The sequence below is a fragment of the Cyprinus carpio genome, chromosome A22 (genome assembly GCF_018340385.1).
Source record: "Cyprinus carpio isolate SPL01 chromosome A22, ASM1834038v1, whole genome shotgun sequence".
NCBI classification, from domain to species: Eukaryota; Metazoa; Chordata; class Actinopteri; order Cypriniformes; family Cyprinidae; genus Cyprinus; species Cyprinus carpio.
In genome coordinates this window covers 19,055,686-19,068,787 of record NC_056593.1, presented here as the reverse complement: position 1 = coordinate 19,068,787, position 13,102 = coordinate 19,055,686, and the positions used below count along the sequence as shown (strand labels likewise).

The 13,102-nt window shown below is 38.3% G+C and overlaps 1 protein-coding gene across 3 annotated transcripts in view; it reads left to right on the top strand.

Moving 5' to 3' along the window:
* Nucleotides 1-13,102, top strand: part of LOC109047323 (aminoacylase-1-like) — a 90,716-nt gene that overhangs the window by 49,079 nt on the left and 28,535 nt on the right. For all 3 annotated transcript variants that reach the window (XM_042712177.1, XM_042712180.1, XM_042712179.1), the window contains exons 5-6: nucleotides 3,822-4,026; nucleotides 4,228-5,983. In XM_042712177.1, the coding sequence (XP_042568111.1) occupies nucleotides 3,822-4,026; nucleotides 4,228-5,983 (1,961 nt within the window). The remainder of the gene's footprint in view (nucleotides 1-3,821; nucleotides 4,027-4,227; nucleotides 5,984-13,102) is intronic.

The window sequence follows — 13,102 nt, the reverse complement described above, 5'->3', positions numbered from 1 at the left end:
CACACTCCCAACTCTTCACATATTAACGATTGGTCAGGACCCTTTGGTGTCACTTTTTAATGCACAGGGTACCTTTAGTCATTTTTTTGACGTGCAGGGTCCTCCATTGCTTTAAATAAGAACCCTTTGGCATCAATATGCAGACATAAAAGGCATATTGGGAATTTTATTGTTATGATTAAATTATAAATTGGGTAATAATTTTGCCATTATTGCATATATGTTGGGGTGTGATTTTTTTCAATGTAAACAGTCACAACAAATTTATTTACATTACACTATTTACACATTTATTAGCATGTTAACCAACCTCTACTCCTAAACCTAACCGTTTGTCAATATAAAGCACAGGATTTAACAGGCTTTAACTACAGTCACAGTTTATTCATAAAGTATTAATATTCCAAGTCTTCCGAGGCAAAACTATTGATTTGTGACAGCAATATACGCAATCACCATCTCCATCCGCCGTAAAGCTCAGATCCTTCTGTGTGTGTGCAGTCTGTGCACAAATTAAAAAATTGCCAACAGAAGAAGTGTTACATCAGCTTTGGTTATGAAATGCCATTGGCTCTTGTGTGTCTCATGACTGATTGTGCCATGTTAATGTTCGGGAGTATCTTTTTGAATGAGATGTAAGTGGCACGCTTTAAAGAAGTGCAATCATTTTCAGCAATTAAAAACTTATGATTTACTCTGATATTGTATGGCTTCAGAAAACTTGGAATGCAACACAACTTGTTTTTAATACTTTTATTCTACTTTTTTATGATCAGTTTTTGAAATAAATACCTGTGACTGTACTTTTATTTGCCTGTTATGTGTCTTATATGGTTCAGATGTGGGTAGGTTTAGGGTAGGGGTGAGGTTAGGTGCTCCAAAAATATCTATGAAAGTATAAATTTATATAAAATGATATCCATTTTTAAAAATGCATGCAAACCATTAAATGCATCTTGATCTGATGCATAAGGCAAAAAACTGAAAACAAGGGAGTACCCTGCACATCGAAAAGCGATGCCAAGGTTTCCTGACCAAGCATCAATATGTGATGAGTTGGAAGTGAGAATGTGTTGGCACATGACGTCACATTTTCACAAATTCAAGTGAAAATCTATAACTCAGTTACAGCAACCAGACAAAATCTATTGTTAAAAGTCAAGGGTCAAGAGCCCAACTAAAGCAAACACTGACCATCATAGTGGTAACCTAAACAATGATTTTCTCCCTCAGTGATTCTTTGTTAACATCAGGAATCTTCAGTAACTCCATTTTGGGGGCCAGGAAACACAAGCTTTTGAACATAATGTCTGTATCATCTCAGTCTAAACAACAAAAAATGAATTTGTGAAAAAGATGACGGTGTGCATGCATATCACATTTTTTACAGGGTGTTTCTTGATCGCCAACTACTGGCCTGGCATGCATAACATAGTATTCATTAGCATAGTGTCTTTTTTTTTGTTGTTGTTGTTAGTCTTTTTTTTTTTTTGTCATCCATTGAAACCAGTATTTTTGTTTAAATTGTACTTAATTTATTTTTGTGCTATTTTATTCATTTTGAATGGTTAATTAAACATCTCATTTGATTAATTCTAATGAATTTGAATGGGTTTAATTTAATTAATAATATTGCTTGTAATATGTTGACAATTTTAGAGAAAATTAAATAAACTATAATTTTTTTACAGTGAAGGCAGGCTTGAGGTAAAAGACCATGCAAGAACATGAAAAACCAGCTTCATCTGGTGATGCACTGTGGCCCTGGATAAATATCAGTTTGACACACATCAAACTATTATGTCAATGTCTTCCAATACAGAAGTATTTTTATGATTAAATGTGCTGGCCTATTCCATAGTAAGTAAAATTTTAGATTAAAAACAACTTCACGTGCAAAGTATAAATACTACTGAAAAATAATACTGTTAAAGTTGAACGCTTTTGCTGACTACAACAAGCAGCATGTTTTTAATCAAATGCAAATTTTACGCATTGGCCTGTACTGTACTTACACTCATATTATTGGGAAGTTACTCCCTTACCTCCATCAATTTTTTTATCCTGTTTCATTTTTAATTATGCTTTAAAGGCTTTATATTGGCCTTAATGGTCATTATATAAAGTGGTTTAACATATTACAGCCATGTTACGCTGCAATATATAGGATAAACATATGAAAGATGTTGCACTGTTTGTCTACCAGATAATACTTGAATGCCAAGATGAATGTAGAGTCTTAAAATCCTGTACAAATAACCTGTACTTGCGCATAAAAATATTTCTTTCTGCATGGAAAGTCGCGCTGGCTGGCATTGTTCATTGGTTAGGCAACAACCAATAAAAAGGCTTCATTCACACCCCAGCCCCACCTCTGGTTCTGGTCTCTCGCATTTGCATGTACAAGTGCACAAGTGAGTTTTGCTGCAGGAATATCGTGAAAGGAGTAGCAAAAGTCAAAGCACTAGGATTTGAAGTTGTGCTGCCAGATTTGAGAGGTTGTAAGTAGGGGGGTAACGATTCACTTGTTTTATCGATGCATCGATTACATACCCTGACAAACCCTTAAAACATGATTTTTGAATCGTGAATCACCGATTTCGGACAGTAATCGATTTAAAAAGCTAAGAATCGAATGAATCGCGATTTCTATAGCGATTCAATGCTTTCAAAATATATACACATTAAATTACTACAAGCATGAATGAATGGAGACCTTGAACAGTGTTTGTACTTTGCATCTCTCCTTCACGCGCTCCACTATTTACCGCCCGAGACTGTCACAGGATTGCGCTCGCGCTCCGTTTGTCTCACAGACACATTTTTTTAAGCAGCTGATGTGTGATCTCGCCAATAATGCTAATGTGAAGTAGTTTTAATTTTCTGTAGTTTTTCAATGGCTTTCGGCATCTTACCGACGGTGTTACCTGAGCAGTTGGAAGCTGCTTCTTTATTGCATGGATATAAGACTTTTTAATTTAACTCAACAATTTTAATGATACTGAATTTAAAAAACACAATGAAATAACCACATTTTTATTGAAAGTAACACAAAAAAATTTAACAAAATATATTCATATTAAATATCAATATATTATTTTTATCAGAGCATGTAAGGAGAGCATAGCAGGGAGCAGATCAGTGAATGAGAGGTTAGCGTCATTTTACCAACGTTGCCCAGTACAGCTGTACTACACTATATTACAGAACAGTAGCGCTATTGCAAACAGGAACAAGTTTACCTCACAGAAATGTCCTGTCGGCGTGTTATTTGAGAAGACTTTTATTTGAGAAGATTTTTTTTCCAGTGAGCATGAGCCGTACATGAGCGGAGCATACATTCATAGAGCGGAATATTGGCTGGAGCATCACAGTCATGATGGCTGGAAGGAGAGTAAAAACCTGAGCGCTGAAAACTGCCAGGCGGTGCGGCACGCCATATATTTTCAGCTGTTTTATTTTTTCTCTTTTTCTGCATTTTCAGTTTTCAGCTGATAATTTTCATTGAATTTTTGCTGCATACCCATTTGTAACTATTAAGCTGCAACTTAAAAACCAAAACAAACAAGTTTTGATTATTGTCTGTGTGCAAATGGAGAGATTCTGCTTCTCACATCAAATCAATCAATATGAAAAGCTCAGTATAAGATAATAGCAGGTGTGATAAAATTCAGTGATGTCTGTTAGTTTTTTTTTTTTTTTAACTGTACTTTAACTTTATTTAACAAATAAATTCACTCTTGACTCTAGTGTACTGATCCTTTGGTTCACCTTCTCTGTGACTGAATGCAGGTTCATTGTTTGAATATTCACTGTTTCAGGAGCTTGAGCAGAAGTTCATCTCTGTGATGAAGAGTGAGCTAAAATGTTTTCAGAGACTGCTGAGTCCAGATTACCCAGAATGCTCTGAAAGAGACCATCATGATGATGTGGATCCTAACAGAGTCAGAGGGAGGTTTCTGAAGATCACACTGCACATCCTGAGGAAGATGAACCAGACAGACCTCGCTACCACACTACAGACCAGTAAGAGCTCTGGATCAGCAGATTATAGCCAAAGATCAAAATTATAGATCAAAATCTTCTCTCTTAAGTCACTAATGTTCCTGATGTCATGACATCAGTCTAAATCTAAGTTTTATTACCAAGTGTAGTTTTATTGCTCTGTTTATTCCATTTTGATCAATTAATTATTAGTAAATAACAACAATTATGTTCTTTGTTCAGAACTGATGTCTGTGTATCAACAAAAACTCAAATCCAGACTACAGGATAAATATCAGAGAATCAATGAAGGAATATCCAATTATGGAGACTCAACATGTCTGAATGAAATCTACACAGAGCTCTACATCACAGAGGGAGGGAGTGGAGAGGTCAATAATGAACATGAGGTGAGACAGATTGAGACCAGGAGACCAGAGACACAGGAAACACCAATCAACTGCAATGACATATTTAAACCATCACCAGGACAAGATAAACCCATCAGAACTGTGCTGACTAAAGGAGTCGCTGGAATTGGAAAAACTGTCTCTGTGCAGAAGTTTATTCTGGACTGGGCTGAAGGAAAAGAGAATCAGGATGTTCATTTCATATTTCCACTTCCTTTCAGGCAGCTGAATTTGATACAGAAAAATCTCAGCCTTAAGCAACTTCTAAACCACCTTCACCCAGAAACCAAAGAAATTAAATCTGCAAATTATGATGACTACAATGTCATGTTTATATTTGATGGTCTGGATGAGTGTCGACTACGTCTAGATTTCCAAAACAATCCGAGCTTGTCTGATGTGACAGAATCAGCCTCAGTGGATGTGCTGCTGACCAACCTCATCAAGGGGAACCTACTTCCTTCTGCTCTCCTCTGGGTCACCTCTCGACCAGCAGCAGCCAATCAGATCCCTCCTGAGTGTGTTGACCAGGTCACAGAGGTACGAGGATTCAATGACCCTCAGAAGGAAGAATATTTCAGGAAGAGAATAAATTATCTGAGTCTGGCTGATAAAATCATCACACACATCCGATCATCAAGAAGTCTGTACATCATGTGTCACATCCCAGTCTTCTGCTGGATTTCAGCCACTGTTCTGAAGAGGATGATGGGTAAAGCAGAGAGTGCAGAGATTCCTAAGACTCTCACACAAATGTTCACAAACTTCCTGATCTTTCAGACCAAAATAAAGACTCAGAAGTATGACAGGAAATATGAAATAGATCCTCATCAGGCTAGAAAGACTATTCTGTCTCTAGGAAAACTAGCTTTTGAACAGCTGGAAAAAGGGAACCTGCTTTTCTATGAAGAGGACCTGAAAGAGTGTGGCATTGATGTCAGAGAAGTGTCAGTGTACTCAGGAGTTTGTACCCAGATCTTCAGAGAGGAGTTTGGACTGCAGTTGGGGAAGGTGTACAGCTTTGTTCATCTGAGTGTTCAGGAGTTTCTTGCTGCTTTATTCAAGCTGCTAACCTTTTCTGAAGAAAACACAGGACTGTGGAATCAGTTCAGGTCACCGATGACCAGTTTTCTGAAGGGAGAAGTGGACAAGGCCTTACAGAGTAAAAACGGACACTGGGATCTTTTCCTCCGGTTCCTTCTAGGTCTCTCACTAGAGTCTAATCAGACTCTCTTACAAGGTCTCCTGAGAAAGACTGTAAGCAGCTCTCAGAGCAATCAGGAAACAGCTGCATACATTAAAGAGAAGATCAGGGAGAATCGCTCTCCAGAGGAATCCATCAACCTGTTCCACTGTCTGAATGAACTGAATGATCGTTCACTAGAGCAGGAAGTCCAAACATACCTGAGCAGAACAGTTGTCAGTCGTCTCTATGGAGTCAAACTGTCTGCTGCTCAGTGGTCGGCTCTGGTGTTTGTACTGTTGAACTCAGAAGAAGAGCTGGATGAGTTTAAACTGAGTAAATATGATCCATCAGAAAAATGTCTCCTGAGGCTGATGCCAGTGATCAAAGCATCTAGAAGAGCTAAGTGAGTATTTTACAGTGTCTTTGTTTTATTGACTTTATTTTATACAGCAGGCCTGTGTTTCTCTGCACTGTTTCAGAGTCAAAGTCAGAGTCAGAGAGGCTTTTTTATCATTTCAGCTCTATACAGCTTGTACACAGTGAAACGAAACAGTGTTTCTCCAGGACCATGGTGTTACACAAGACAACATTAACTACAAAAACTCAAATTGTACTGTGCAAAAGTCTATACATAATTAAAATATCTTAAATAATCTAACATAATACTAAAACTGGAAGAAGAAGAAAGTAAAAGAACAAAAAAACATAAAGTATATTGAGGTAGTGTGCATGCCTGAATGAAACCGTGCAACAGCCTGGGACATTTCAATATATGTACATATACACATACACATATATACATACATATTTTTATACATAGAACAGGTCACAATATTAATAGACAAAGCACAATATTGAGGTAGATTTATGCAAATGTGCGGACGTGAAAGTATGCAAGTTGGGTTTCAAGTGTTTGTGATTCAGGTATTATAGTAGGGGTGTATATGTGTGAGTGTAGTTCTCAGGTCAGTTCACATGGAGTTGAGGAGTCTGATGACTCGAGGGAAGAAACTGTCCCGCAATCTGACCTTACGGGCCCAAATGCTTCTGTACTTCTGTCCGGATGACAGGAGGACAAAGAGCAGGTGTAAGGGGTGAGTGGGGTCGCTAGTAATCCTGATGGCTTTCCGAATGCAGTGTGTGGTGTAAATGTCTGTGATAGAGGGGAGAGAGACTCCGATGATCTTTTCAGCTGTTCTCACGATCCGCTGCAGGGTCTTGCGATCTGTGATGGTCCAATTCCCAAACCAGGTATTTATGCAGGTGCTCAGAATGCTCTCTACAGTCCCGCTGTAAAATGTGGTGAGGATGGGCGGTGGGAGATGTGCTTTCTTCAGTCTGCGTAAAAAGTAAAGACGCTGCTGAGCTTTCTTTGCTATGGAGCTGGTGTTGAGAGACCAGGTGAGGTTCTCCGTCAGATGAACACCAAGAAATTTGTAGCTCTTTACGATCTCCACAGAGGAGCCGTTGGTGTTCAGTGGAGAGTTGTTGGTATGTGATCTCCTAAAGTCAACAACCATCCCTTTAGTTTTGTCCACATTCAGGGACAGGTTGTTAATTTTACACCAGTCCGCTAGCCGATGCAGCTCCTCTCTGTATACTGATTCGTCACCTTTGCTTATAAGACCCTCCACAGTTGTGTCATCAGCAAACTTGATGATGTGGTTCGAGTTGTGCATTGCTAAACAGTCATGGGTCAGCAAAGTGAACAGCAATGGACTAAGCACGCAGCCTTGGGGAGCTCCAGTGCTCAGTGTGGTGGTGCTGGAGAAGCTGTTTCTGATCTGGACTGTCTGAGGTCTCTCTGACAGGAAGTGCAGGATCCAGTTACAGAGGGAGTGGTTCAGTCCCAGCAGGCTCAGCTTTTCAATCTGGGTCTGAGGAATGATTGTATTAAATGCTGAGCTGAAGTCTATGAACAGCATTCTGACATATGTGTCTTTTTTATCCATGTGAGTCAGAGCTAGATGTAGGGTGGTTGTGATGGCATCATCTGTTGAGCATTTTGGGCGGTACACAAACTGTAGTGGGTCCAGTGTGGGGGGCAGCAGGTTCTTGATGTGCTTCAAGACAAGCCTCTCAAAGCACTTCATGATGATGGGTGTGAGTGCAATGGGTTGGTAGTCATTGAGGCTGGACACTGTGGACTTCTTCAGTATAGGGACGATGGTGGTAGCCTTGAGACACACCAGGACGATGGTGCTGTGCAGGGATGTGTTAAAGATGTCAGTGAAGACATCAGCCAGCTGGTCTGCACATCCTCTGAGCACTTTGCCCAGAATGTTGTCTGGTCCCACAGCTTTTAGTGGGTTAACTCTGCTCAGAGTCTTCCTCACATCATCTCTGGAGAAACACAGTATCTGATCGTCGGGAGGGGGGATGAAGTTCCTTGCAATGGTATCACTCTGTACCTCGAAACATGTGTAGAAGTCATTCAGTGCATCTGGGAGGGAGGCATCACTGTTACAGGTAGGTGGTGTTGGCCTTTAGTTGGTGATGGTTTGGATGCCTTGCCCCATACGCCAAGTGTTGTTGCTGTCCCTGAACTGGTTGTGGATTCTCTGGGTGTGTACGCTTTGCTTCTCTGATTGCCCGAGACAGTTTGGCCCTTGCTTATCTTAGAGCTGCCTTATCACCCGTTCTGAAGGCAGAGTCACGGGACTTCAGCAGTGCACACACAACCGCAGTCATCCATGGCTTCTGGTTGTAATGTCAACATATCATCTTTTAATCCATCATCATTGCATTTGTTGATGTAGCTGGTCAACGATGCTGTATAGTCCTCCACGTTGATGGAGTTGCTAGTTGTTGCAGCCTCTCTGAATATGAACCAGTCAGTCTGTTCAAAGCAGTCCTGGAGAGCAGAAATAGTTCCTGCCGGCCAGGTTCTAATCTGCTTCAGAACCAGTCTGTCGCGTCTGATGAGTGGTCTGTATGCTGGAATCAGCATAACAGAGATGTGGTCTGAGTATCCGTCAGGGTGTGTGTTTTGTAGTTCACTGATTGCTCCATACAATTCACAGAGTGCATCGTTAGCTTTAGCATTAGTGCTAGGAGGAATGTACACTCCGACAACAAACACTGTGGTGAGTTCCCGTGGTAAATAAAAAAGTCTGCATTTAACAGCCACAAACTCCACTAGTGATGAGCAGTATTCTATATATGTTGAGGTCTCTTTTATTTGATATACTCAGTTGATATCATAGAGCACTTTACTAATGACCTGATGAGGTGAATCAATTGTGTCATATAAGAGAGATTCATCCAAACTGCAAATTTGAGGTGCTTTTAGGAACAGGGTTGTGACTGTCTGAAATTGAGCAATTCCAGCTTTATCGACATGACATTTAGTCAAAATTAAAAATGTAAATTCTTATAGGATGTGTACTCATTACCAATGTATTGAACCATCTGTTTATATTTTCCTAAACCCCTGACAAGTCCATACACCAAAAATATCAGTCTGTAAACATGTTTTATATTTTGGATGAGGGCAATACTCGTTATGGATGTGACAAAAAAAGACATGAGCTAGACGATTATTATTATTAGTATTAGTAGTAGTAGTATCAGGTTGGTATTATCTAATTAATATTAGGCCTTATTTGTTCCATCATATTTCTTACAGTTTTGCGTGTTATAACCAATCACAGGAGTCTGTTGACTTTATGAATGCAGCGGCCAATCAGAAGCATTCAGATGAGTCATCGCTGAAACACTTTTGTTTGTGCAGACGTACATGCAATAGAAGAGCTTTATTTATCATACAGTGAAGATATCTTCATTGATTATAACGGGAGTGTTTTTTAGTGCATAAACTCTTGATAGACTGAAGTCAGTGATGATGTTCTTTTATAATGTAAATATTCTTCTTATTTTCTGTAGCTGCTGTTTAAATAACTGAGAAAATGTAAGCATTATAATAAGTAATTTACAGTCTTTCTATTAAATTGTTATCATGTTAAATTCAAATTCATGCTACATGACTAAAAATATAAAATGTGTAGTTGATAGCTTACAGTAACATTAGGCTGCTTTTAGCCTCACCCTGGAGTCAGTTCACTCTCTGGCTATGAAACTAAGTAAATAATTAAATGAGTTATCACAATAATATTGTGTATCGGCGATCTCTCTGATGATATGACTATGGAGCATATCACCTAGCACCTACAGCAAATACATAGTAACATCCATTCATTCCCATTTTCCTGTGTTTTCCTCGGACCACTGTATGCCATGTGCTTTGATTTATGATGGGCAGTACACTCTGCTGCGACGAGACCGTGATCCCCTCTGTCCCACACATATATACACATAACGTGCTGTAAATAGGTAGTTTACATGATATCAGCACACACATTTTTATCAGCAAAAATAGGCTTAATAAATACACGAAAACACATCATTGGCACATTCTGTCTTGAATAGGTTTTACCTTTATTGAGAAATATTGATGTGACCCTTTTAATTTCTTAAATTTGCCCATTAACATATGCATGTGTGTGGGATAGAGGGAAACACGGCCGCATCGCAGCAGAGTGTGTTGCCCATATCTTAAATCAAAGCACATGAGAGACAGTTGTCAGAGAACAGCTGAAAAAAGTGACCAAATGGACGATACTCATCTGTATTTGCAGTACACAAGCCGCAGTTCAGTTTCTAGTGTGCAAGCACAATGACTGCTGCTCCCGCTCTGTATACGCACAGCTTCTGATCCATCTCCGCTCTGCTTGCGTATCCAGTGTGAATCCAGTGTCAAAATATTAGATTAGGAGCATCATCATTCAGTTAAAAGTTATATTCAGGTTTATAGAAAACAATTCAACCCGGCGCTCCGGTGAGTTTTCAAAAAGAATTCAGGTGGAGAAGGTAAACGTTAAAAAGCCTTTATTGTGGTATGGCCCATATCAAAATTAAAAAGACCGCAATGGTCTTCCTCAGGGCAAAGTGATAATCAATTAGTGTGCTCACACATAAAAATACTCCAAACCACTCCCATCATCAATAAGCAATTAGTGGACTAATTAAGTTCGATATCAACATACGGGTAATCAGGTGTATGAGATCAGGAAACTAAAAAGTAAAGGACAAAAAAAATATATATATAAATACATATATATCTTTTTCACCCACTCATACCTCTAGCTTATTCAATACTAGAGTGGATTTGTTCAGTTTTTATCGTAATTTACATTTAAAGGTGTTCTATCACAAGTCAGGACATAACTTTGACAAGGGAACTATGGGATTTTATCCTGTGATTTCTTGTGATTATACACCTGAACAGCCGATGGCTGCTGACAATACTGCCAGAACGGACATTCAGTCTTTATTTAGACCTAAATCCCTATTTACACCTATGGGATCTAATCCTTCTCTGATTGCCTTTTGTAAAAAAGTTGATTTTGATGTGCAAAAAAATTTTTGATACCAGATCTAAACCAATACAGAAATCCAATCTGTCTATTACAGAATTTAATGCTCTTAAAGAACTCACGAATATGAACAATATCATTATCCGCCCGGCAGATAAAGGAGGGGCGGTAGTGGTTTTATCCAAAGAGATGTATATTCAAGAGACAACCAGACAATTAGATACCAAGCATTATGAAAGAATTTGTACTAATCCCTTGTCTGAGTTAACTAATGCTTTTCATAACATTTTAACTCATGCCAATAACTCTAATTGGATTACTGAAAGTGAAATGAGATATATGACTGTTGAATACCCTGCTTTGGCTACATTTTATTTATTACCTAAAGTACATAAACCTCCTTTTGATAATCCTCCTGAGCGACCCATTATTTCGGGAAATGGTACACTTACTGAACCAGCGTCTAAATTCGTTGATTTTTTCATCAAACACTTTGTTAAGACTCTCCCCTCTTTTATTGAGGATACTGTTGATGTCCTAAACAGTCTGTCTAAGTTGGGTAATGTGGGTTCTCAATACTTAATTACTATGGATGTGGAATCGTTATATACCAATATTGATCATGAGGAGGGGCTGCATGCTTTAAGACACTTTATATCTGAGAGAACTGATACAAAACCTCCATCTCATTTTATTGTACAACTTACTGAATTTATTATTCACAACAATGTATTTATATTTACTGATAAATTGTACAGACAAAAAATTGGAGTACCCATGGGTTGCTGTTTTTCACCAAATTATGCTTGTCTCTATTTGGGATTATGGGAGAAATTACATGTACTCAATCTGATTAATCATTTTCATCATTGTATTACTTGGTATGGTCGTTATATAGATGATTTACTCTTCATTTTCAATGGAACTGAGACTCAGGTATTGGAGTTTCACCAATACCTTAACTCTATTAATAGTAATATCAAATTATCTATTGAATATTCTAAACACAAAATTGACTTCTTAGATTTGACCATCTCTATTGATGTAGACGGTATGTTACATACCACGATCTTTAGGAAAAAGACGTCTAAAAATACTATTCTTAGAGCTGATTCGTTTCATCCTCCACATCTTATTGAGAACATACCATTTGGCCAATTCCAACGTTTACGACGTATTTGTGATGATAATGCTGATTTTGAGAGACAGGCGGACAATATGTCAGAACGGTTCATAAAAAGAGCTTACAAATCAGATACTGTTGCTCATGCACGGTCTAGAGCTCAATTATTAAAACATGCCGACACCCTTATTAAGAAGGTACACAAAACAGACACTCAATCTCACCCTATTTTTGTCACACAATATAGCATGGAGGCTAGACATATCAAACGGATTATTTTAGATAACTGGGCTATTATCAAGTCTGATCCTGTACTTCAACAGATTTTTCCGCAACCTCCGTTGGTGTCGTATCGTAGAGCTCCGACACTTTGTGATAAATTGGTTCATAGTTATCTTCCTCCTGCGATAAAAGAAAATTGGCTCAAGAGACCCATTGGTTTATATCGATGTATGAATTGTCCTCATTGCAGTAACATTATCCCATCCAAAAAACTTTGTGGATTTTAAATCCAATAAAATATACAAAATCAGAGATTTTATTAACTGCAACACCACCTTTATTATATATCGTTTATCTTGCCCATGTAAGGATGTATTTTATGTAGGCAGAACCAAGAGATGTTTGCGTGATCGATTAGCTGAACATAAGTATGCTATTCGTACCAATAATCCAGATTACCATATGGCCACACATTTCTTACATAAACATAACAAAAATGATTCTTTACTAAAAATTGAGGTTTTAGAACACGTTAGACCTTTAAATAGAGGTGGCGATAGGATTCGTAAACTGAGTCAACGGGAGTCATTTTGGATCCATCGTTTGGATGCACTTAATTACCCAGGGTTGAATGAGGATATAGAGTTCAAATGTTTTTTATGATATAGTCTGGGGTTACATTCAGTTTGTATTTACTACATTTATCATTGTTTTGTGTTACTTTAATATTATCATATGTATGTATCTGTTTATGTATATGTATGTGGGAAGTTGTGGCCTAATGGTTAGAGAGTCGGACTCC